Source organism: Pseudorasbora parva, chromosome 12, assembly GCF_024679245.1.
Source record: "Pseudorasbora parva isolate DD20220531a chromosome 12, ASM2467924v1, whole genome shotgun sequence".
Taxonomy (NCBI): domain Eukaryota; kingdom Metazoa; phylum Chordata; class Actinopteri; order Cypriniformes; family Gobionidae; genus Pseudorasbora; species Pseudorasbora parva.
The window spans coordinates 41747935-41771384 of NC_090183.1; the positions used below are offsets into that span (position 1 = coordinate 41747935).

Here is a 23450-nt window from a genome sequence, read left to right on the forward strand (position 1 = left end):
AATATTATTAGGTTTATCACATGGGATCAAGACAATCAAGACATTATTTATGTAAGATTTGTTAGTTTTTCTCCATTACATGCAATTAAACATGCAATTAAACTAGTTGTAATGTCATGGTCCAAATCTGCATGCGGGTGTGTCGCAGCAGGTTAGGCTGGATCTGCTGCAGTGAGGAAGTGACCTTGAGCTGATTCTCGCTCCTGGCTTCCTGCCACTATCTGCTACCTTCTGGTTCAAACTCAAGCAGTGCTGAAAAAAAGAGAAATCACTCAGAGTCTGAAGATTTATGAAAGTGAAGTTAAATATAAATGCTGAAATATTTTTTTTGTTTTAGCAACAAACACAGAGAAACCTGCTGCCTAAGAATCAATCAATATGACCACTGCATTGATGTAGTCATTCATGAAAATCCTCTGGGTTTTACATCCACATGTTTTTCGGGATATCACATTTAAAAAAAACAGCAAAAAACCTCATACACTCAGTTGAGGTGGATTTTTTTTTTTTTTTTTTTGATACATTTTTTATATTTTGTTTTTAAAAATACTTGCACATAAACTATGATGGAAACACATTTACTTACTACTGTGCATGACTTTTTCTTCTTCAATAAGTAGCTCAAGTCTTTTGAATAAGTTTACCAAAAAATTCAGATTTGTGCGCTGATTCTGTGACCGTTTCTACATTTTACAGATCTTTACATTAGCAGATAGTCTTTTATTTGGTATGCGAGTTTACATAAAACGTGCCATTGAAAATATTCCTTAAAAAACATGCATCACTCACTAACAAAACTAGCTTTTCTAAAAGGGGCATGGCTGCAAATCCACTTAAAGGGATAGTTTGGCAAAAAATTAAATCATAATTTATTTACCCTGAAGTTGTTCCAAATCTGTATGAATTTCTTTCTTCTGCTGAACACAAAAGAATACGGGTAACAGTTGATGGGCCTCACAGTGGATGACTTTCGAGAGTCAGTAAGGGCCGTCAACTGTTTGGTTACAGATATTCTTCAAAATGTCTTCTTTTGTGTTCAAATGCACTGGCTAAATCCGTTTTTCTCTTCATCACGCCATAAAAAATATAGAGTAAGATAAAGGGAAATTTGATAAACACACACAGTGAATCTGTCTTCACTCGTGGTCCTTGTCCTCAGCTCAAAGCAGGACAGGACAGGGCAGGGCAGGACAGGGCAGGACAGGGCAATCTGTTTTATAGCCTTAAAAGCTTTTCCTTACGACCACTCTTAACTACCATACATCGACTGCATTGTCCCTTGTGACTGAACTTGTATGTGTGTGACCGTGAGAGGGCTTCCAGATAGACCCAGGATCAATAGGACTTGCTGTGTGAACGTGTGAGTGTGCTTCTAGACTGAACCAGGATCAATCGGGCTTGGCTCACACTTGCATTTCCTCTCTTTTGGCCGGTCTTAAACACACATCTCACCCAAGCACAGAATTACTCTAACCTCTCAGTTTTAATTAAAACTTGTGAGCTAACGCAAGGCGAAGTGTATGAACACCCCTTTGTATTGGCTCTCTCAGGAATAATGGCTCAGCTGTCAGAGAGATTTCCTGCATGTGCGCATGATTGACATGCAAGCTCTGACTCTAAAACAAACAGAGGAAAGCCTGTCACAAACCCCTCAGCACAATTTGTATGCAAAATCATCCCTTGAAAACAGACAGAATTCAACAAATGCGCTAAAGGAAATTAAACTGATATCAAATAACAAATCATTCATTTGCAATGTAATCTAGGTTGATCATTTGTAAATCAAATGCGGAATGCAACAAATCGAAATTAATTAATCAAATTTCACAGTGAAAGGAATCCGGTGTTACCGCATGAGCTATAGACGGAAGTAAAACTGATTTACTGCTGCAGCAAATGGCAAATTTGTTTCTTTTGTGAGCAGCGAGAGAGTTTGTCTGTATTGTTTTCTGTCAGTGATTTTCATTTTCATGCCTTCATATCCAATCAGTAAAAAAAAATAAAAAAATAAAAAAATGGAAAGGGCAAAAGAAATGACTCTACATCTCTTTTGAATACTACCATATATTTCAGTAGTATAAAGTATGCATATAAAGATTTACTTATATATATATATATATATCAGGTATACCAATCAGGTATAACATTATGACCCCTGACAGGTGAAGTGGATAACACTGATTATCTCTTCATCATTGCACCTATTAGTGGGTGGGATATATTAGGCAGCAAGTGAACATTTTGTCCTCAAAATGTATGTGTTAGAAGCAGGAAAAAAGGGCAAGGATTTGAGCGAGTTTGTCAAGGGCCAAATCGTGATGGGATGATTGTTAGATGATCACTGAGCCAAGGCTCACTGATGCAAGTGCCTCGTGTGGTCCAATAAAACAGATGAGATACTGTAGTTCAAATTACTCAAGAATGTAATGCTGGTTCTGACCAGTCAGGGTGCTCATGCTGACCCTGTCCATCAGTAAAAGCGTCAACAGTGGCATTTGAGCCTCAGAACTGGACCACAGAGCAAGAAGGTGGTCTGATGAATCACATTTCAATATTAGGAAGGTGGTCATAATGTTAAGCCTGATCTCTGTGTGTGTGTGTGTGTGTGTGTGTGTGTGTGTGTGTGTGTGTGTGTGTGTGTGTGTGTGTGTGTGTGCGTGTGTGTGTGTGTGTGTGTGTGTGTGTGTGTGTGTGTGTGTGTGTGTGTGTGTGTGTGTGTAAAATCCGAATATTGTCAATTTGGACGTCCTACTTATCTGGTGCACTGCATAGGCTACTACTATCTAGGGAAATGGAGACAAAGGTTTTATAGTTTTTAAGAGCATCACTAGCGCAACTGTGAGATACAATAAAAAAACACACAGCCCGTAGTGTCCTATAGGATATAAATGTACATTTCCCATTCTTGTCCTGTTCTAATGAATGTCATTTGTACAGTGCGGATCGTGGAAACACCATTCGTGACGCGTCCCCTTTAAAATGCCCACTCTGCGGATAAAGTGAGGAGTGGTAGCGCGGACGGGCGAGCGTGTCTATAATCCAAGAGTCTTTTGGTATGCACAGCAACGATTGACTGCAGATTCCATTTACCGCTTTAACTAACTGACTAATGGCTTGTTGCGTGAACATAATGCAACAACTACCGAGACGTCGGCAAGCGAGGTAGACGGACAGGTAGGAAGAGATTCGAGATGTCTGTCATTATGCTTATGCATATAGTAGTCATGCTTATGCATAATGTTTTGCATCAGTTCCCATGTCAACATGACAACGTGTTAGAATGTGCATGTTGCCTGTATTGCAGTCACTGTAAAAAGTGGTTAGGTGCAGCTGGTGCATTTATTTAGATCTAACCCTTGATTAAATCTAACAGACTGATTTAGTTAGCTTGGCTTGGATAAAACTATTCATATTAAAGTTTAGGTTACCACTACAGACATCATTTTACAGTGATAGTGTCATCATTTGTCATTAAAAGATGATGCCTTTGCTACAGTATCTTATATTAGATTTGTTCATGGGTCAGTGATGTACAATTCATTTTTAGTCTTGATGTATTGAATTAATCATACAATTCATACAAACAGTTATTTCAATACACCTCTTCTATGAACATCCAGTCTCTAAATTAATGAAATTTGTATGTGGCTTTAAGAAAAGAAAAGATAACTGTCTGAAAATATTGCCATATTATTTTATTATTATTTGTAAAATAAAAAAGGGGATGTTTTCTAATATTATTATAGAAAAAACTTTTGTCTCCTAACTCAAAGTAAGTGGGATGTAATCAACTTGGCACACATGCATTTTGTTGTCATGTGACACAAATAAATAAATACAATTTTCTTCAGATCAAATGGAATAACACTAAGACGTCTATGTGATGCAGTTGTGGTGCGTTGTTACATTGTACTTAAAAGTAGTCAAAGTTCTGAGTAATATTAACTAAATTTATAAGGTTAGGGTTTAGGTGTAGTAACTTGTAATTATGTATAATCTACTGTTATTACTACAGTACATACAAGTAGTAATGGTACAAATATTCAAGAACATCTCATACATACTTTGTCATTGACCCTCATAAGTTGCATAAGTATCAGTAGTCACTTAAAAAGAGTGTTTCTTATTAATAATTATTAATTGTGAATCAATGACCAATACTTAGTGGACAAGCCTGACTTATGCTTACTGCAAATCTTTCACATTCACCACTACTGTCATTTTTTGCAACCTGTCTAGCAAAGACTGCGGCGACCTGCTTAATGTCTCCTTAAATGTGGAATGAAGAGACTTTCCTTTTTTCTGTTCTTTCCTCCTTGTCCTTCTCAAACAACCTGCCGTGAGGAAGCTTTGGGGTGGACGAGGACACACCCGCATACTGTACCTCTCTGCCCCTCCTCCCTGCCTGCCCCGTTATGCACAATACACCGGTGTGCCGAGAGCTACGGCAGACAGTGGCAGTCAGGATTTAAGGACTCAGATGAGTTTGCCATTTTCACCGCGGTCACACAGATGCCGGATTGCTATCCTCACTTCGAGAAGGCTGTCGTGACTTCTGGGAAGCTGAGGAACTGCAGGGGGGATTTAGAAGTTTATCTAAGCAGGTATCATGTCCAAGTTGTGATTATGTACTCTGCTTTATGCTTTATTAATGTTTTTGTTATTTGTACATAAGTGCATTTCATTATCTACAGCTATAGCCTACGTCATGTAAAATACAATGAGAAAGAATCTCAAGAGTAAAAAGAAAGAGAGACCACCAAGTCTAAAAATGTATTTTCCTGCAGTTTAATATTTCATAGGCTGCTTCTGCTGAATATTTTAAAGCATGCTGGCACTGTTTGGGACAAGCAACATTCCATTGAAACGCATCCAGCAAATATGTGTCATATGCGGTTCTTCTGGTGTTTCATGGAAAAGCAGGAGAAAGGGATGGGGAAGACACGCTTGCACACACTGAATGGATGCAGCATGGTTATGTACGTAGGATGTGCATGTCTCATAGAGAAGGGCCTCTCTCATATGACTGCACTGTGAGAGATGCAGTTTTTATGTCAGTGTATATTTGTCCATTGCCAAACACAGACAGAACTGACAGGGCTTGACGAAGAGTTTCATTATAATATGGTAGTTTCTTTAAGAATAGTAAACGCTTCACATATGAACGAACGCATCACTAAAAATGCTGTTTTATAAGAAATTGTGATGCGTTTTTAGATGTTCTTTTGCCTAAGCACAGCTATTTTTATTGCATGTGTGGTATTATGATAAACATCATTCATAAATAATGCAGAAGATTTACTCGATTTAGAAACATCATCATTAGTCATCAGTTCTTTTTCCCTTCGAGTGAAAGTAGGCAAAGTAGTAAACATGTTGTCCTTTTTTCTCTATATAGTGCATTGGAAATTTTGAAACTTATGTAAACATTATTTTAATTGATCATAAATTAAAGTGATTTAGAATTATGTTTTGCATCATATTTTTAAACACTGCCACACACTGAACAGAAAGTGTATCACTTTACCTGTATTCATTCTACTTTTGTTACAGAAAGCCTTTATAGACGCTATATTAAAAATATCTGCATTGTTTTCTTTCAGTCGACCCATCCAGTAGCACGCTGTGGCCCTTAGTGCTTTGCGGTGTCAAGCCCCCTTCTGTGTGGATTCCCACCCTGCATTTTCCCACCCTGTGGTGCCCTGCCTCGGTGAAAAGTGCAGGCCTCACCCTCCTGCATTATGACTGTGGCCACGGGCGACCCCTCAGATGAGGCGGCAGCACACCCTGGTCTTCCTCAGGACTACGACCTCGGAACAGATCAGGACTGCTGTGAGCGAGTGGTCATCAACATCTCGGGTCTGCGTTTCGAGACACAGCTCAAAACCCTTTCGCAATTCCCCGAAACATTACTGGGGGACCCCAAGAAGCGCACAAGGTACTTTGACCCGCTAAGGAACGAGTATTTTTTTGATAGAAACCGCCCCAGCTTTGACGCCATCCTATATTATTATCAATCGGGCGGAAGGTTGCGGAGACCTGTCAATGTCACGTTGGACGTGTTCTCGGAAGAGATCCGTTTTTATGAGCTTGGAGAGGAAGCGATTGAGATATTCAGGGAGGACGAGGGTTTTATCAAGGAGGAGGAGCGGCCGTTGCCTGAAAATGAGTTTCAGAAACAGGTCTGGTTGCTGTTCGAGTATCCAGAAAGTTCTGGGCCAGCCAGGATTATAGCAATCATATCAGTCATGGTCATCCTCATCTCCATTGTCAGCTTCTGCCTGGAAACCTTGCCCATCTTCCACAGCGATGAAGAGAAGATAGAAAAAGTCCACATTTCCGGAACTAACACCACAACCATTTACACATCTAACTACTTCACAGACCCTTTCTTCATTCTAGAGACGCTATGCATCATCTGGTTCTCCTTCGAGTTCTTGGTGCGCTTCTTTGCCTGCCCTAGTAAAGCCAGCTTCTTTGTGAACATAATGAACATGATTGATGTGGTGGCCATCATTCCTTACTTCATTACATTGGGAACGGAGCTGGCGGAGAAAGCGGAGGACGGGCAACAAGGGCAACAAGCCATGTCTCTTGCAATACTGAGGGTCATAAGACTCGTACGAGTCTTCAGAATCTTCAAACTTTCCCGTCACTCAAAGGGACTTCAGATTCTTGGCCAAACCCTCAAAGCCAGCATGAGAGAATTAGGTCTACTTATCTTCTTCCTCTTCATCGGAGTTATCCTCTTTTCTAGCGCCGTCTACTTTGCAGAAGCAGACGAACCCGAGTCGCAATTCTACAGCATCCCGGATGCCTTCTGGTGGGCTGTGGTTACGATGACAACCGTTGGTTATGGAGATATGGTGCCCACAACCATAGGAGGGAAAATTGTCGGATCTCTCTGTGCCATCGCTGGTGTCTTGACCATTGCCCTTCCCGTGCCCGTCATCGTCTCAAACTTCAACTACTTCTACCATCGAGAAACAGAAGGCGAAGAGCAGGCACAGTACCTCCAGGTTAGCGCCCCCAAAGGCGATTCCCAAGAAGAGTTGAAGGGAAGTCGAAGTGGATCCACCATCAGCAAATCTGACTACATCGAGATCCAAGAAGGTGTCAACAACAGCAATGAGGACTTTCAGGACGAGAACCTCAAGACAGCCAATTGCACTTTAGCCAATACAAATTATGTAAATATCAAAAAAATGCTGACAGATGTCTAGTCATTTGGGGAGAATGAAGAGCTAAAAAGGACTAGTAAACTGTGTTCAAAAGGAGGATTGTGAGGTCAGGGAGCTTCAGTTATAGACATGAGATTTCCGATCTCCAATTCCTCATTGAAAGGCCAACCGTACATCAAGGTCTGTCTACTATCCAAGTATTCATCAGTGTTTGCATGGAGTCATATCATCCAACACCTTATCCGGAGCAGGAGCCAAGTATTTATACGGAACTGTGGAACACAAATAACTGTGTCAATATATTTCAGTCAACATCTTACTCTCAAAGCCAAGCTTCGCCAAAGAAACGTCATTTGTGTGCTCCATCCGCTGGTAAAAAGGTTTGCCGTCACACACAGTACACGTATACGATACAAAGAATACTCAAGTTTCGTCCACTCTGCTGCTGCTTGTTAAAGAACACCCATATATTCACATAGAGTCAAGACGGTTGTCTATTATTTTAGTGTTATTATAGTGATCAGCTGGGAATGCCATTGAAAACTGCCTGCTTCTCTGTCGATAGTTGTGTGTGGATCCAAAATACGTATGTATAGACAACAATTGTATCTACTTCTTCATAATTATCCTGCTGCAATGCTTTTGAAGACAAGATGAATGTCTCTACATGTCATATTTTATGTTATTTATAGTCTACAGTGTCTGCTTTTCAATCTCATATCACCTTTTAACCATTTTCATTTGCTGTTCTTCAGGATAAAAAGCATACGGAACGTTCAATGAAAAATAAGCAAAATATCACCCTAGTGCCACAGGAAAAAAAAATATGCTTGATGTATTTTGTGTACGAGCATACTGTTCATTGTATATTCTGCGAGCTGCAGAGATAGTCCAAAATGTAGTTGATATTCAAATGACTTTGCCACTTAATGAGCCATATTGTAGTTCACACTTTAATGTCCCCTTGCACATTGGTAGCAATGATGTCAGATTATGTTTAATCACTGGCTTGTCTATCCTCTTGGAATTATTTCCAGGTGTTAGAAAGCCTTGATAGAGTGTGTTAGATGTTTTGTCTTTAATTTAGCTGGTTTTGGTTGAGAAAAAAAACACTGTTAGAGTGTTGCATGGCCTCAAAACCGACCCTATTGGCATGGATTTTCAGCTCAAGAGAAAGTGATATACTGAAACTAGTTAGATAGATATTACAACAATATGTCTTGCTCTGTAAATATACATATATACATCTATTTTTATCTGTTTTATTGTGATCCAAAGGTGCTGTTATCAGGTTTTGTTTTGCAAGTGAAACTATAAAAAGACACTCAGCATTGCATTTGGAGAGACATTAGGGCATTGATTGCTGGGACATTGATTGTCTTAGTTTCAGGTGACCTTGAAATCTAGATATAAAGGCTTGCACAAGTCTCTTGTCCCTTGCATTGAAGACTGTTTAATCGCTGACAATGATTCAGCAGAGAGCTTTGGAAAGTCAATAGTGTCTTCTTTTAATTGACCTTCTACAAAACTTTTGGCTCCAGACAGTAATTGCATCCTCTCCTAAAACGTATTTCATCAAGTATATCCATTAACAAGGCCGTATAGCCATTATATTGTATCAAGTATTGCCATTATCTTGAGCCTCTTATTGTTTTCATGCTCCTCCTTAGACCCACAATTTGACTGTTTACGACTGGACTATTATTTGATGTGCCACATGACTGTGTATCCTTAGAATGTTTCTCACCCACATCTTTTCCAATATCTCACCTGGGCTGCAGGTGCCTTTGTATTCATCACTATTTTTTTTTTATTTAGCAAACTTGTGTGCTGATGCTGCTAATTTAGAAGCTGATACTGCTTTCACAGCTGCTGGTAATTATGTTATCCTTTTTTTTCTTCATTTAGAGTATAGACACCACTGCAATGCGCAGTTCGGGTAGGTTAAACATGAATGAACCTCAATGACGCCATACGGTGCATAGCCAGTGCCTAAGATATGTTCTAAACGTACGTTTGGATGCTATAAAGCTGAGGTGTGTATTTTTTATTTTATTTTAATGTTTAAAATAATTTATTTGATATGAGCTTATACTTTCCCCAAAACATTGTGATTTTAAAAATAATTGTTTTTGTAATTCCATTAGGAGAACAGAAATGACACACTTCAGCTCTTATGCATGACATTGGACAGTATGCTGTTGGTGAATCACATGCATTATCCTAAGACACATGCAAACACATTGTCATTGTAACTTCATATTTAATGTGTGGCAATAACATAAATTGTGCGTTTGGTGCTAAACCTGGCAGTATCAAATGTCAGGGTTATATCAGTACCTATTTGAAGCCTCGCTGGACAGGCACCTCTGTGAAAGAACACTGAAAAGCGCAGTCATTGCTTTGCTTGCAGGTGCACTAGCTTCTCGCATTACTTTTGCATTGTGCGTTGATTTTCTAAATGTCATTTGAAAGGCTAAATGACAGAATTGAATGTCCCAAAAACAGATTTGTACGCAGTCCATGCATTGCCACGATTTAGGAGGATGTGCATCAACTTATGCAATCTATTGTTTTATTTTTTGTCTTAAAAGAGAGAGAAAAATCTTAAGGCCAAATTCAATCAAAGCTAACATGAAGCCACCTATCAATAAAACTATATTACCATTATTAATTTTATTATATTTATCACACAGATTTACACCAGTAATTTCATTTAGGTTTGAAGTAAATTAAATTAAATTCTAATAACATAATTTGGTCAAACATTAGAAGGTCAAACTTTTGCCTCAAAATCCTATTTACTGTTTAATAATAGTTAGTAAGGTAGTTGTTCGTTTTAGGTATTGGGTAGGATTAAGAATATGGTCATGCAGAATAATGCAATAATATATGCTCTATTAGTACTAATAAACAGCCAACACTATCATAGTAACATGCATGCTAATAAGCAACTATAGTTAATTGTAAGAACTGGACCATAAACTAAAGTGTTGCCCATTTTGAATTAACATTAAACATTGCTTAAAACAATTAAGTGGCTGGCACTTGATTTGAAAAGCTCCAAACCTGATTGTGTGTTTGCCAAAACAATGCCTGAACAGCTATTTGGTTATTGGTTAATGTTATCCAATGTTGCAAACAAACTTTTTTGAACAATCCAATCCAAATCCGAACATTATTACGAAAGGAAATGTACAGATTTCATGTTGACTTAAAGCATAAGCAGGTACTGTTGTGAGATTTTGATAGGTTTAAAATGCAGCGAAGTTGCAAGAACATGTGGTGCAATGCTTTGATTGCCTTTGGCCTTGAGTGCATGAGAGGCTGCTGTGATTGAGATGAGCCATGCATCTGTCCATCCTATTTTACAGTATATGTTGAGACTGCAAAGAAAGAAAGAAAGAAAGAAAGAAAGTCTCTCCTATTGCTTATGCAATACAGTGTTTTGTGTGTGTGTGTGTGTGTGTGTCTAGGCATGCGTGTATGTATATCTGTAAAGCTATTCAGACCCTATGGCCTGTGCTCAACAGCCAGACTGAGGGAGTCTAGACTTACAAACACCTCAATTGGCAGAGTTGAATGTAGTCTATTTCAACCCATTCTGGCTGTAAAGGACAAGCCCCAAGACACTGAACGTTTTACACTTCTGTTAGAGTGATCCTGTCTGTAATATTCACTCCATGTTTTTTTAGGATGTAAACACTGAAAAACAAAATGGCTTCAGTGTAACTGGATGTAAAAGATGCACTTTACAAGCACCACCAGTGGACATGGGCCGAGACATGCATATAACCCTTCCAAATGAGTAATGCTGTCTTAGAGCAAATACAACAATGAAGATGATATATGAAACCTGAAAGCTGTGTTGCTTGTTCCTTTCAATGGACCTCCGCCGTGTTGTCGTGCAAAATTGTCTAAATGTCACAGCGTTGCTCAGAGCTACTATTTGGCAGATAATTTTAGAAAAGAAAATAATGACAGCGATGCACTGCTTCAGAACACTAGGAGCTTTTTGATGTCGATATTATTAGCTCATCCAGAGGAAAAGGTTTGTAGCTTGAAACCATTCAGGGAATCTGTTGGCATCTTTGATTTCACTCCGCTTTAAGTGCTCAGCGTATATAGTCCTCCGCACTTTCCACAGAGATGAGGGTGTGCTAAAAATAGCCATTTCTTTGGGAGCAAAATAGATGGGGAACTGCATGTGTTACTGCACAAGAGAAGGATATAGACAGGGCTGGTGTATAAAGACTGTCAATGTATATTGCCTCTAGAGAGTTTGAGGCGTGGAAGGTGAGAAAGAGAGAATGTGTTTTTCTAAGTGACAATAGGAGGAGGACAGAATGTTCAGAAGAGACTAGAATAGATGACAGGAGCGGGAGGTGCGGGATCAAATATGACACCTCTGGTTAGGTTAGGAGAAAGATTTTTGTCCACCAGCAAATGATCCCTAATCTACCCTATTCATAGAGTATTGATTATGTTTGTGTCACTCTCACATCACACTATACTGCATTCCGGAGCCGTTTGGCCACAGAGTAAAGAATGATTACCCTCTAATTCGTTTTTTCCTGACTGAATATATATTGGTTTTATCATTTACAAAATAAATGTGGACTGACAATCCATGAGGTGAGGTATTAGACTCTAAAAAAAGTTCTAGCTCGTTTTACTCAAGCATTGCCATTTTCAATGCGCTCTAAGGGTAGAAATACAGATTTAAATTGCGCAGAATACAAGCTTGTTTCATCTCAAACCCTCTGTGTGCTGGTGCTGCCCGAGGTGATGTTTTGTTGAAAAGGAGAGCAGAGATGCCCTCTAAAGGCAGCACCCTAAAATGTAGCACTGTCTAACAAACAAGAATATTTTGGGAGGTATGGGTGGATCTCACAAATAAATGTCTGGGTCATGTTTCATTCAACAATGAAAGAAGAAGAATGAACAAGTATTTTACATAGGCCTATACACATACAATTTGTTTATTACAATGAAAATCATCTGGTCCGGTCATGATGTTTTTTTTTTTGTTAGTTATTTTTAATAAAAATAATTTTAAGTTCAATTAAATTTTAAACACATTAAAAAGAAAACATTTCATGAACATATTCAAATTATAATAATTGATTTGGGGCCATTTCCGAAATACACAAGCTACATCATATTGTATGATTATTATCATCTTCAAAACTTTTTTACAGTGTGCCTGATTATCCCCTAACCTGGAAGTAACGTACCTGCTTGTAATCTAGTTTAGAATTATAATTTTTTATTTCATTTTAAAATGCAACACTGCACCAATGACAGTATTCAAATCTCCTTTCAGCTCCCAAGTGTTCATTTGCCATATGGCCTGGACTCAGATCCAAGAACACGGGCTCCTGAGACACACCCTCCACCCCGAGAGATGGAAGACCAGAGGGAGGTCGGGGCAGACTTCACTCACACATGCCCTATCCGGCTGTGTTTGTTTACCACAGACATGCCACATACTGTTGGATTTAGCTGCTTATGCCGTTTATTTTCTAACATAGAAAACAGGAGTTTATCAACTAAATCACTGAGATGTTAAGAATAAATCCATATATGTTATATTAACAAATATAAGAACAAAAAAATGAGCTGGTATGGGAAAAATATGGTAAAGAGGGAAGGGTTTTCCCAGTCAAAACTCTAGCTGAAGTCTAAATTCTTCTCAGTTTTTTTTTCATTCTGGTATTACAAACGTCTTTAGATTCATAACCTCCATAATAAATCAAAATGACTGTCTCCTGCAGAGTCTAGTGATGTAAGCATTATTAATGTAAGGTGCAGCATGATTCTTGTAATCTACCAGAGATATGAGAAGTCTTAAAATACCCACCCTGAGTTAATATTTCATTACCAACTGCAAGCTCAGCATCATCTCTCTCCAACAGGGAATCTTTTTCTTATGGAAAGCAACAGAAATGTCAGATGATAATTATACATTTGGTTAAGGTAACTTACTTTTTTTTATGCCACAGGAAAAAAAGAGACTTATCATAGCCAGAGATTAGACATACAAGTCCTTCTCAAAAAATTAGCATATTGTGATATAGTTCATTATTTTCCATAATGTAATGATAAAAATTAAACTTTCATATATTTTAGATTCATTGCACACCAACTGAAATATTTAAGGTCTTTTATTGTTTTAATACTGATGATTTTGGCATACAGCTCATGAAAACTTTTCTAAACTCCTAGCTCAAAAAATTAGCATATCATGAAAAGGTTCTCTAAACGAGCTATTAACCTAATCATCTGAATCAACGAATTAACTCTAAACACCTGCAAAAGATTCCTGAAGCTTTTAAAAACTCCCAGCCTGGTTCATTACTCAAAACCACAATCATGGGTAAGACTGCCGACCCAACCCTGTCCAGAAGGCCATCACTGAGCTGGATCTCACGAATCGGTTTTTCGCGTGCATATGATACGCACTTTATGGCGTATTATACATACGAACCCCCCACCCCACCACCCTAAACCTACCCAAGAGCGTGTCATATGCACGCCATAAAGTGAGTATCATATGCACGCGAAAAACCGCATACCATACGCACGCCAAAACTCATTTTAGCATATCCATTCCACGAGACTGCAAACTCGTACTATTTATTTATACGCATGACCATGAGATCGTGTTGCATCATTGACACCCTCAAGCGAGAGTGTAAGACACAGAAAGAAATTTCTGAACGAATAGGCTGTTCCCAGAGTGCTGTATCAAGGCACCTCAGTGGGGTTTTCATGAGCTGTATGCCAAAATCATCAGTATTAAAACAATAAAAGACCTGAAATATTTCAGTTGGTGTGCAATGAATCTAAAATATATGAAAGTTTAATTTTTATCATTTCATTATGGAAAATAATGACCTTTTATCACATATGCTAATTTTTTGAGAAGGACCTGTATAGTTTAAGATCAAAGTGAAGGTTTAATTCTTTCTTAATTTCCTAATATTAAAGGGATTATGATGTATACTTACAATTGTACTTGACAGATTTACCAAGCAATTTAAATATGAATTAGCTGCTGTGCTTAATTGCTATGACAATAAGTCACAGTGCAAAAAAGTTGAATGGGTTTAATTTTCCTTTTGCATATATATATATATATATATATATATATATATATATATATATATATATATATATATATATATATATATATATATATATATATATATATATATATATATATATATAAAATCCCATCATAATCCCTAGTTTGCTTTTCTTTCTTTCTATACATATATCCGGCCCTGGATAAGCAGAAGAAGATGGATGGATGGATGGATGGATGGATGGATGGATGGATGGATGGATGCATTGTTTCAAACATTAATGTGATCTAAAATTATCTAAACACTTTTTTTTGTATGCAGATGTTTTTTTTTTTTTTTTTTGCTCTTGTCCACTAGAGGTAGTATGCAACATCACAAGGGCTCCTTTGATCAAGTATCAGCACCACACCACACAGTATCTGTACAAGCAGCATGTCTACTACAGAGGGAAGATCACTAGAGAGAAAAGGACATAAATACTAAACAATGTGTCAAAGCACAAACTGAAACAACACTTTTGTTCTCACTAATTTTTAAACATGGAAAATGCTTTTCTTAGTAAGTAATCATAAACTAAATTCTGTACATTGGGTGTAAGACTCCTCCTGCAATGAATCACTAGGCCTCTAGGGAGCACTGTCGGTTCAGCCATTGGTGCCCCCTCTGCCCTTTACTGTGACGACTCTTCCAGCCACTAGGTGGCACCATTTGCTGTGAACACTTTAGTTAGGGCTACGCATCAGGTTCATCTGTTCCATCTGTATTATGTCCTATTCAAGGCTGGCAGTTTCATTGAGCTGTGTCAAGTCTTCAGCCTACCCTGTATGGGCTGCCTGAGTCCTAGAAGAGTGTTGGTTCTCTGTTGCCATTTTGCCTATGTTTTGTTTTCTAAAACTTTGACTCCTCTTTTTGTTTGTATTTTAAGACTGAGACTGCCTGTAAAGACAGTGAAATATCGGAGTCTCCTAGTTTGCTTTTCTTTCTACAGACTTTCTTCCCCAGTAGACCTGAGGTATAGGGAAGGGGCTTACCTTAATTGGGAGACCCGAGTTCAAGACTCAACTTTGACATCATGGCGGAATATAAAATCGCCCCCTAAAACCTCAATCAATATTCCCTATGTTAGTCCACTAATACAGTTAACTTCAACGCAAATTCAGACAGCCGTTGAGTGTACATCAGCTGTGCAGTGCAATGTAGGATATGAGTGCACTCAATGTCCACTATGGTTTCAGACAACACTACAAATGGCTGCCCCTCAAATAGTTCTTCTATTGTATAGGGGTGATTTTGTAAAGATTGATTGATTTTGAATTATCTGCGTCTGCTAGTTTGCCTTTCCTTCTGCACTTGAGTCTTCTACAGACTGTTTTTCCCAGTAGAACAGAGGTAGGGAAGTAGCTTTCCCTGACTGGGAGACCTGGGTTCAAGACATAGTCAGTGCATTGACAGCAAGACTGAACCATGAAAGTAGACCCACCAGAGGAACCAACTCCTCCTTCCAACGTGGAACGCATCTTAGCCGAGTTCTCTAGCCAAGCTGCAGCCATTAACAAGCATGAACAGGTTCTCCAGCATCTAAGACATCAGTCCATGTCTAAAGCTGATCCAGTCCAGCCAGCCCAGTCTCAAGGTACCTCTTACCCAGGTCTCCTACTCGAGCCTAGACTTCCAGCCCCTGAGAGGTATGATGGGAACACAGAGAAGTGTTGACTCGGATTTATGTTGCATTCATGTGCTCTCGGTTTCCTTGGTAAAAATTGCACATGAACACCGTGCCATTTTAAAGTGGGAATTATCAAATTTCCGATAGCACGTGAAGGCAGCATTATTACATTGTACTCTTACTTTCCAATTGTAGCTTAACAGTTTCCCAAAAGAAAGCAGCAGATGGTGCCCCCTAGTGGCTCGGAGAGTCCTGACAGTAAAGAGCAAAGGCTGGGAGAGTCATTGCAGGAGGGAGCGGACAGTGCTCTCTAGAAACCTGGAGAGTCATTGCAGGAGGAGTCTGGGATTTTGAATCAAAGTCCAACTTCATAAACGGATTAGCAGTGGTTTTGTATTCAGTTTTCAGAAAAAAATAGATCAAAATGGTTATATTTTGGCTATTTTTGTGAATTCTATTGTATTTTGGGGAACAAAGTGTTAAAGAGAAAATGGGAGCACCACATTATTTTCTCTTTTTTTTGGGGGGGGGGGGGGGGGCTAAAAGTATAATCAAATTAGACAAAATTACTAATTATAAGTCTGCAGAATGTTTGGAATTTTGTGAATGACCGACAGTTCTGTGGTTGGAGATTCTATTTGAGCCTGATTATGCTTGAAAAAATAGCCAGTGTTGTATCTTTATGTACTTCAGAGAGTATTAGATGATTACTTACTCTTGTCAATTATGTTCAAACGAACGAAAATTTGCCTTTTCATCTGTTGATTACCTAGAAACATAATTTTGTACAAAAAAGATTGTAAGTACAAACCATATGGGTGATTTACAATCTACCATCACTATTTGAGCAAGATGCTTAAAGGTGCACTATGCAACTTTTTGTCCACTGGAGGGCGCCTATTCTAAACGGCTCGCGAGTACCGGGACTTTTATTATGACGGGACGGGACACAGTCGCCGGGCGCTCGCACTTCCACTTTTTTCGGTCAGGTAAAAACAGCTATTTTTATCATATCAGATACATTTAAGGGGCCAAGGGCTTCGGCCATCCGTCCACTCTCTTCCCTGAACTGAAATGAAGTAGTGGGCTGTACTTTCCACACGATTGACATCAGCTTCAAGTACGCCAGGTTGGCTGGTAGTTATGTTGCCCGCATACCGCCTCCCATGGCCGAGACTGGTATTACGATACCTGTCGGGCTGGGGCTAGTAATGCTACTGCTAATTAAGGTTGATATCTCTGCAGCACTATAACTTGACATTTTTTTAATGACATCATCCCTTATTTCTTCTCATTCTTTTGATGCGTGTAGGTCATTTTTTGGATATTTTTACCTCAGTTTTTACAGATGGCACCTTTAAAGCCAAAAGAAGATATTTTGAAGAATGTTGATAACCAAACAGTTGACGGTATCTGACTTCCATTGCAGGACAAAAATACTATGGAAGTCACTGGTTACCGTCTGTTTGATCACCAGCATTCTTCAAAATATCTTCTTTTGCGCGTTAACAGAAGAAAGAACCTCATACAGGTTTGGAATAGGAGTCAATTATGACCATTTGATTTTTGGATTAACTGTCCCTTTAACCCCAGGTTATTCTCAGGTGGTTGCTCACTAGTTTCAAGATATACAACAGTCTCTGTAAACACAAAATAATGAAGTAATATAACAAACGCCTGCCCCCAACATGCAAAACTTTCAAAGTTAAATTTACCACCTTCCTGATCCATTTTCATAACCAGCCCATAAACAAACTATTTAAAGAATCAATGCGAGTAAAACTAAAGACCCAAGAGGTGTAAATGTTAAAACCCATTTGTTTATGGAAAGCATCATCTCGTTGTAAGCGAACTGTACTGCGTAAAATCAATGGAGCCATTCCATTACTCTCAGCCCTATTGATCGTGTACAGCAGCAGCCTGGTCCGTGTTAAACGCAGAGTCCCTGAGTCTGTGAGAGTCCATGAGAGTGTTGCTAAGGTGATAGACAGTCTGCTTCAGTGTGGGCAGGTCTGTGAAATACTATAGACAAACTGTAGCTCTTAATAGCCTAAGTCTCATTTCACATGTAAGACTACACAGGCGAGAGAGTTAACTCTTGACACGCCACAAAATAGCAATATTACAGTAGCCGCAAAAAAGAATTTGGTATTAAAGTCAATAAACATCCAGTCGGGTGAACTTTATTTCACAATAGATAACAGCATTTTACATGTTTTAAATGATAAAGAGGATACTTCTTTACTTATGTACTTTTTATTTGTACATTACTTATTTGCAGTGCTGAAAATTAAATATAACCATTTAAATGTTTGATGTGAGTATGATTATTTCATGTTCTTGAAAGAAATCTTTGCATTTATATGATCAAAAATACAGTAAAAACATAAATATTTTGAAAATATTATTGCAATTTAAAAATAACTTTGTTTTAAAATGTAATTTATTCTTTTAAAACTAAGCTGGATTTTAGCGCTCAAGAAACATTTATTTTATCATTAGCAATATTTTTGTGGAACCAGTGTATTTTTTTTCTTTTCTGAATTTTTTGATGAATAGAAAGTTTACAATAACTTTTGATGAATGTAATGCTGAACGAAAGTCATTTCATGATCTTACTGACCTGACTTTTGATCCCAGAAGGTCTACAATCACTTGGCATTGCATTACACTTGGGTTATATTACTGAGCAATGCAATTCATAAATCTGTACAACTTTTTTTGATTGCTGTTAAATATATATATAAAAATATATACACATATAGCCTAGTAATCATTCTTTCTGCACATAGTGTCCCCAAGGACAGACTGAGGACACAAGCATGAATGTTAAAATTTTATAGATGAAAAATGTCTAAAAGAATATTGCAATATATGCAATTTTGTGTGAAATAACTTATTCTGGGAAATTTGCCCAAAAAAAATATCAAGCCATGCTTTCCATCAGGAGGGGTAAGGCTAACTTCTTCAGGCACCATTAGGTTCAGATGTAACTCAGTTTCAAATTTGGCCGATTCTCTAATGTGCTTTTTTACATGCCACATTGCTTCTGCTTAACCAACGCAAACAGCACCGGTGCTGTGGGACTGCTCTGCTGCTGTACAATAGGCAGGCCAGATGGCTCCATAGAGTAAGTCTGATATAAGTGTAAGCTACTCCGGAGAGCTGGCGTGAACCTGTGCGAGCCGCTGTGGAAATAATTAAGAGGGTTGACTGCGCTAACAGGCTGCTTCCAAAACTGGCAGGTACGGATAGATCGCTTCCAAAATAGGAGGGAATCTTAAGTGTATCTTTGTTTTATTGAGAAATCTTTAGCTGATGGATAACACTTCAGTAACAGGTGATTGGTCTCAAAAAATCCAAAACCTCTAAATGCTCTATCTCTATTTATAGGGCTTTTGCTAATTTATACCATCTGAGTGATGTTTTGGACTACATCCAGAACTCTTTATAGGCACAATCCCTCTGGGCGAGTGGATCATTTGTGGCCTCTGGAAGCTGCAGCTCAATCCTTTAATGGGTGATGCAGCAATGCAAACGAAGCAACTGTAGCCGGCTACACTTTACTTAAGACAATTAAAAAGAGGAAAAGGGTTTTTGCTCATCAGAACTCTAAAACATTTTTTTAAAGAAATATGAGAGCACAGTATAATGTGGTGAAAAATGTAAGTAAAAACCTGTATTACTCCTGCCGTGGTATAAAATACAAATATGTGTTAAAAATATCTTCTAAAAGTATAAAAGTTGGTCTACATAAACTACCTACAGGAACTGAAATTTTAGTTTTATCTTTTCACCAGAAGATTTAAACTGCACAGAAAAGAATAAAACTAAAAATCCAGTTCCTGACATGACATAAACTATGTAGATTATATTATATTATATATATATATATATATATATATATATATATATATATATATATATATATATATATATATATATATATATATATATATATATATATATATATATATATATTATATATATATATATATATATATATATATATTGTGGAAAATAGTGTGGAAAATAATGAATAAGTTCATTATTTTCCATAATGTAATGATAAAAATTAAACTTTCATATATTTTAGATTCATTGAACACCAACTGAAATATTTCAGGTCTTTTATTGTTTTAATACTGATGATTTTGGCATACAGCTCATGAAAACCCAAAATTCCTATCTCAAAAATTTTTAATATTTCATCCAACCAATAAAAGAAAAGTGTTTTCAATACAAAAAAGTCAACCTTCAAATAATTATGTTCAGTTATGCACTCAATACTTGGTCGGGAATCCTTTAGTAGAAATGACTGCTTCAATGCGGCGTGGCATGGAGGCGATCAGCCTGTGGCACTGCTGAGGTGTTATGGAGGCCCAGGATGCTTCGATAGCGGCCTTAAGCTCATCCAGAGTGTTGGGTCTTGCGTCTCTCCACTTTCTCTTCACAATATCCCACAGACTCTCTATGGGGTTCAGGTCAGGAGAGTTGGCTGGCCAATTGAGCACAGTAATACCATGGTCAGTAAACCATTTACCAGTGGTTTTGGCACTGTGAGCAGGTGTCAGGTCGTGCTGAAAAACCAAAATCTTCATCTCCATAAAGCTTTTCAGCAGATGGAAGCATGAAGTGCTCCAAAATCTCCTGATAGCGAGCTGCATTGACCCTGCCCTTGATAAAACACAGTGGACCAACACCAGCAGCTGACATGGCACCCCAGACCATCACTGACTGTGGGTACTTGACACTGGACTTCAGGCATTTTGGCATTTCCTTCTCCCCAGTCTTCCTCCAGACTCTGGCACCTTGATTTCCGAATGACATGCAAAATTTGCTTTCATCTGAAAAAAGTACTTTGGACCACTGAGCAACAGTCCAGTGCTGCTTCTCTGTAGCCCAAAAGTGGCTTGACCTGGGGAATGCGGCACCTGTAGCCCATTTCCTGCACACGCCTGTGCACGGTGGCTCTGGATGTTTCTACTCCAGACTCAGTCCACTGCTTCCGCAGGTCCCCCAAGGTCTGGAATCGGTCCTTCTCCACAATCTTCCTTAGGGTCCGGTCACCTCTTCTCGTTGTGCAGCGTTTTTTGCTACACTTTTTCCTTCCCACGCTTTTCCACTGAGGTGCCTTGATACAGCACTCTGGGAACAGCCTATTCTCTGGGAACAGTGCTTTCACGCACAATGCTTAACGGTCCCGGGTCGAGTTGACACGTGACATCAGGATGTGACGTATAATGGCGAGCAATCTCAGCTTCAGCGAGGATAGTAAGGAGCTCCGTGGTCTCGACTTGTGTCCAGTTTGCGCACATTTCTGCTTGTTTAATTTTAGTTTCTTTTGTATATAAACACTCTCTGCGTTTAAAACACCGACTAGCTCTTCTGGCACTGCAGGGTTGTATTATTGAAAAAACAAGCTCTAGGAGTCGCACGATAACTACGTACACGTTGCAGCATTAGTTTCGGCTTTTGTTCACACAGCGCTCGTCCCGGGTCGAATCCCTCAATATTACTAGGTCCCCGACCCGGGTCGAATTCGGTAATCAATGCCGGGACGTGGTTGCTTTCACACAGAAGGCGACCCGGCAATGTTCCGGGAATATTGCGGGTCCGATGTGCAGTGTGAAAGGGGCTTTAGAAAGCATGGCAAGCGAGCAGTTCAGGAGGTGTGTGCACCTGTGCCCACGCTTTATTACGGGCTCAGACACACACCAGCTGCCTCGAAATCGACCTGCGGCGGGGCAGCAAACGCTTGCGCACACCGAAAATCCTCCCCGATCAAGCTCTGCCGGGCGGCCGCTTCAGGGGGTCGGGCAGGAGGTTCGGTGGGTACCAGAGAGGCTGGTTCCCCTAGTAGAATATATCGGCGCATGGTCAAGCCTTACAAATATCTCTGCTTGGGCCCTGCGTACAGTGGGAAGGGGGTACAGACTGCAATTCAGGGTTCCATCAACGAAATTCAACGGTGTGGTCTGGACCGTGGTCCCCCCGGCCCAGAGGCAGGTTATGGAACAGGAAGTATGCTCCCTACTGGTCAAGGAGGCTATAAAACGCATCTCTCCACCAGACAGGGAGTCAGGGTTTTACAGCCAGTACTTCATTGTTCCCAAGAAGGATGGGGGCTTGCGTCCAATAATAGATCTGAGGTACTTGAACCGGTCTCTGAGGAGATTCAGGTTCAAGATGCTCACCATTCCAGCTATCGTGAGTCAGATCCAGTTTGAGGACTGGTTCATCACGATAGATCTGAAGGACGCATATTTTCATGTCTCCATCCTCCCTGCCCACAGGAGGTTCCTGAGGTTCGCTTTCGGGGGCGAAGCGTACCAGTATCGGGTTCTTCCTTTTGGTCTAGCTCTTTCCCCTCGCACCTTCACCAAGTGCATGGATGCAGCTCTGGCCCCGATGAGGCTCCAGGAAATCCATGTACTCAATTATATTGGCGACTGGCTCATATTGGCCCAGTCGCGAGAGATGGCAATTCGGCATCGAGATGTCGTTTTGTCCCATCTCAGGTGCTTGGGGCTGAGACTAAACACGAACAAGAGTGTGTTAACGCCCTCCCAGAGGACAATGTTCCTGGGAGTGGTATAGGACTCGACTACGATGCGGGCTCGCATGTCCCCCGCACGGGTCGAGACCATACGGGCGGAAGTCTCAGCTATGAAGCTAGACCACAGCCGCACTCTGAAGCAGTTCCAGAGACTGCTAGGCCTTATGGCAGCAGTGTCCAACGTGATTCCGTTCCGCCTGCTATACATGAGGCCCCTCCAGTGGTGGCTGGGGACCAGGGGGTTCTCCCGGAGGGGAAAACCTTTCCGTATGATCAGGATAACCCGTAAATGCCTTCGTTCCCTCGTCGTATGGAAAAATCCCAGGTTCTTGTCCCAAGGGCCAGTGTTAGGAGCATCATGTTGCAGGAAGATCCTTTCAACAGACGACTGGCTGCAGTCCTCACAGGCTTTCTCCCGGACCTCCACGGCCACCATGTCCTGATACGGTCCGACAATATGTCTGTGGTATCGTATCTGAATCATCAGGAGGGTCTGAGGTCGCGCCCACTATGCAGGTTGCCGCACGAGATCCTTCTGTGGTCCCAGGGGAAACTGTCGTCTCTCAGAGCGATGTATGTCCCAGGGGACCAGAACCAGGGAGCAGATGTCCTGTCGAGGCAGGGGCTGAGGCCTGGGGAGTGGCGGCTCCATCCCGAGGTGGTGGAGGCCATGTGCGAGAGGTTTGGCCCAGTGGAAGTGGACCTGTTTGCGTCCTGTTTGCGGCCCACTGTCCACTGTGGTTCTCCCTCAGGCATCCGCCCCCCCTTGGGGCTGGATGCCATGACTCAGACGTGGCCGAGGTTACGTCTGTACGCATTTCCCCCGATCGTTCTGCTCCCGGGAGTTCTAGAGCGGGTCCGCCGGGAGGGCATCAGCCTTCTCCTAGTAGCACCCCGGTGGCCGACCCGGGTTTGGTTCTCCGACATCGTGGCACTCCTAGACGGCCTTCCTT

At 40.1% G+C, this 23450-nt stretch overlaps 1 protein-coding gene across 2 annotated transcripts; it reads left to right on the plus strand.

Moving 5' to 3' along the window:
* The first annotated feature begins 2976 nt into the window (after positions 1-2976).
* On the plus strand, positions 2977-12170 carry LOC137094558 (potassium voltage-gated channel subfamily A member 2). 2 transcript variants are annotated; one of them, XM_067460340.1, is made up of 3 exons: positions 2977-3174; positions 4345-4604; positions 5604-12170. In XM_067460340.1, exon 3 carries the CDS (start codon positions 5742-5744, stop codon positions 7221-7223), a length of 1482 nt encoding a protein of 493 aa, XP_067316441.1. In that variant the 5' UTR covers positions 2977-3174; positions 4345-4604; positions 5604-5741; the 3' UTR covers positions 7224-12170. The 2 variants fall into 2 exon arrangements, with proteins under 2 accessions (XP_067316441.1, XP_067316440.1); XM_067460339.1 differs by having other exon boundaries at positions 4349-4604.
* The last annotated feature ends 11280 nt before the right edge of the window (positions 12171-23450 follow it).

Bases quoted from the DNA above. Each gene is read 5' to 3' on its own strand.
- LOC137094558 (XM_067460340.1), top strand. From the start codon at position 5,742: ATGACTGTGGCCACGGGCGACCCCTCAGATGAGGCGGCAGCACACCCT.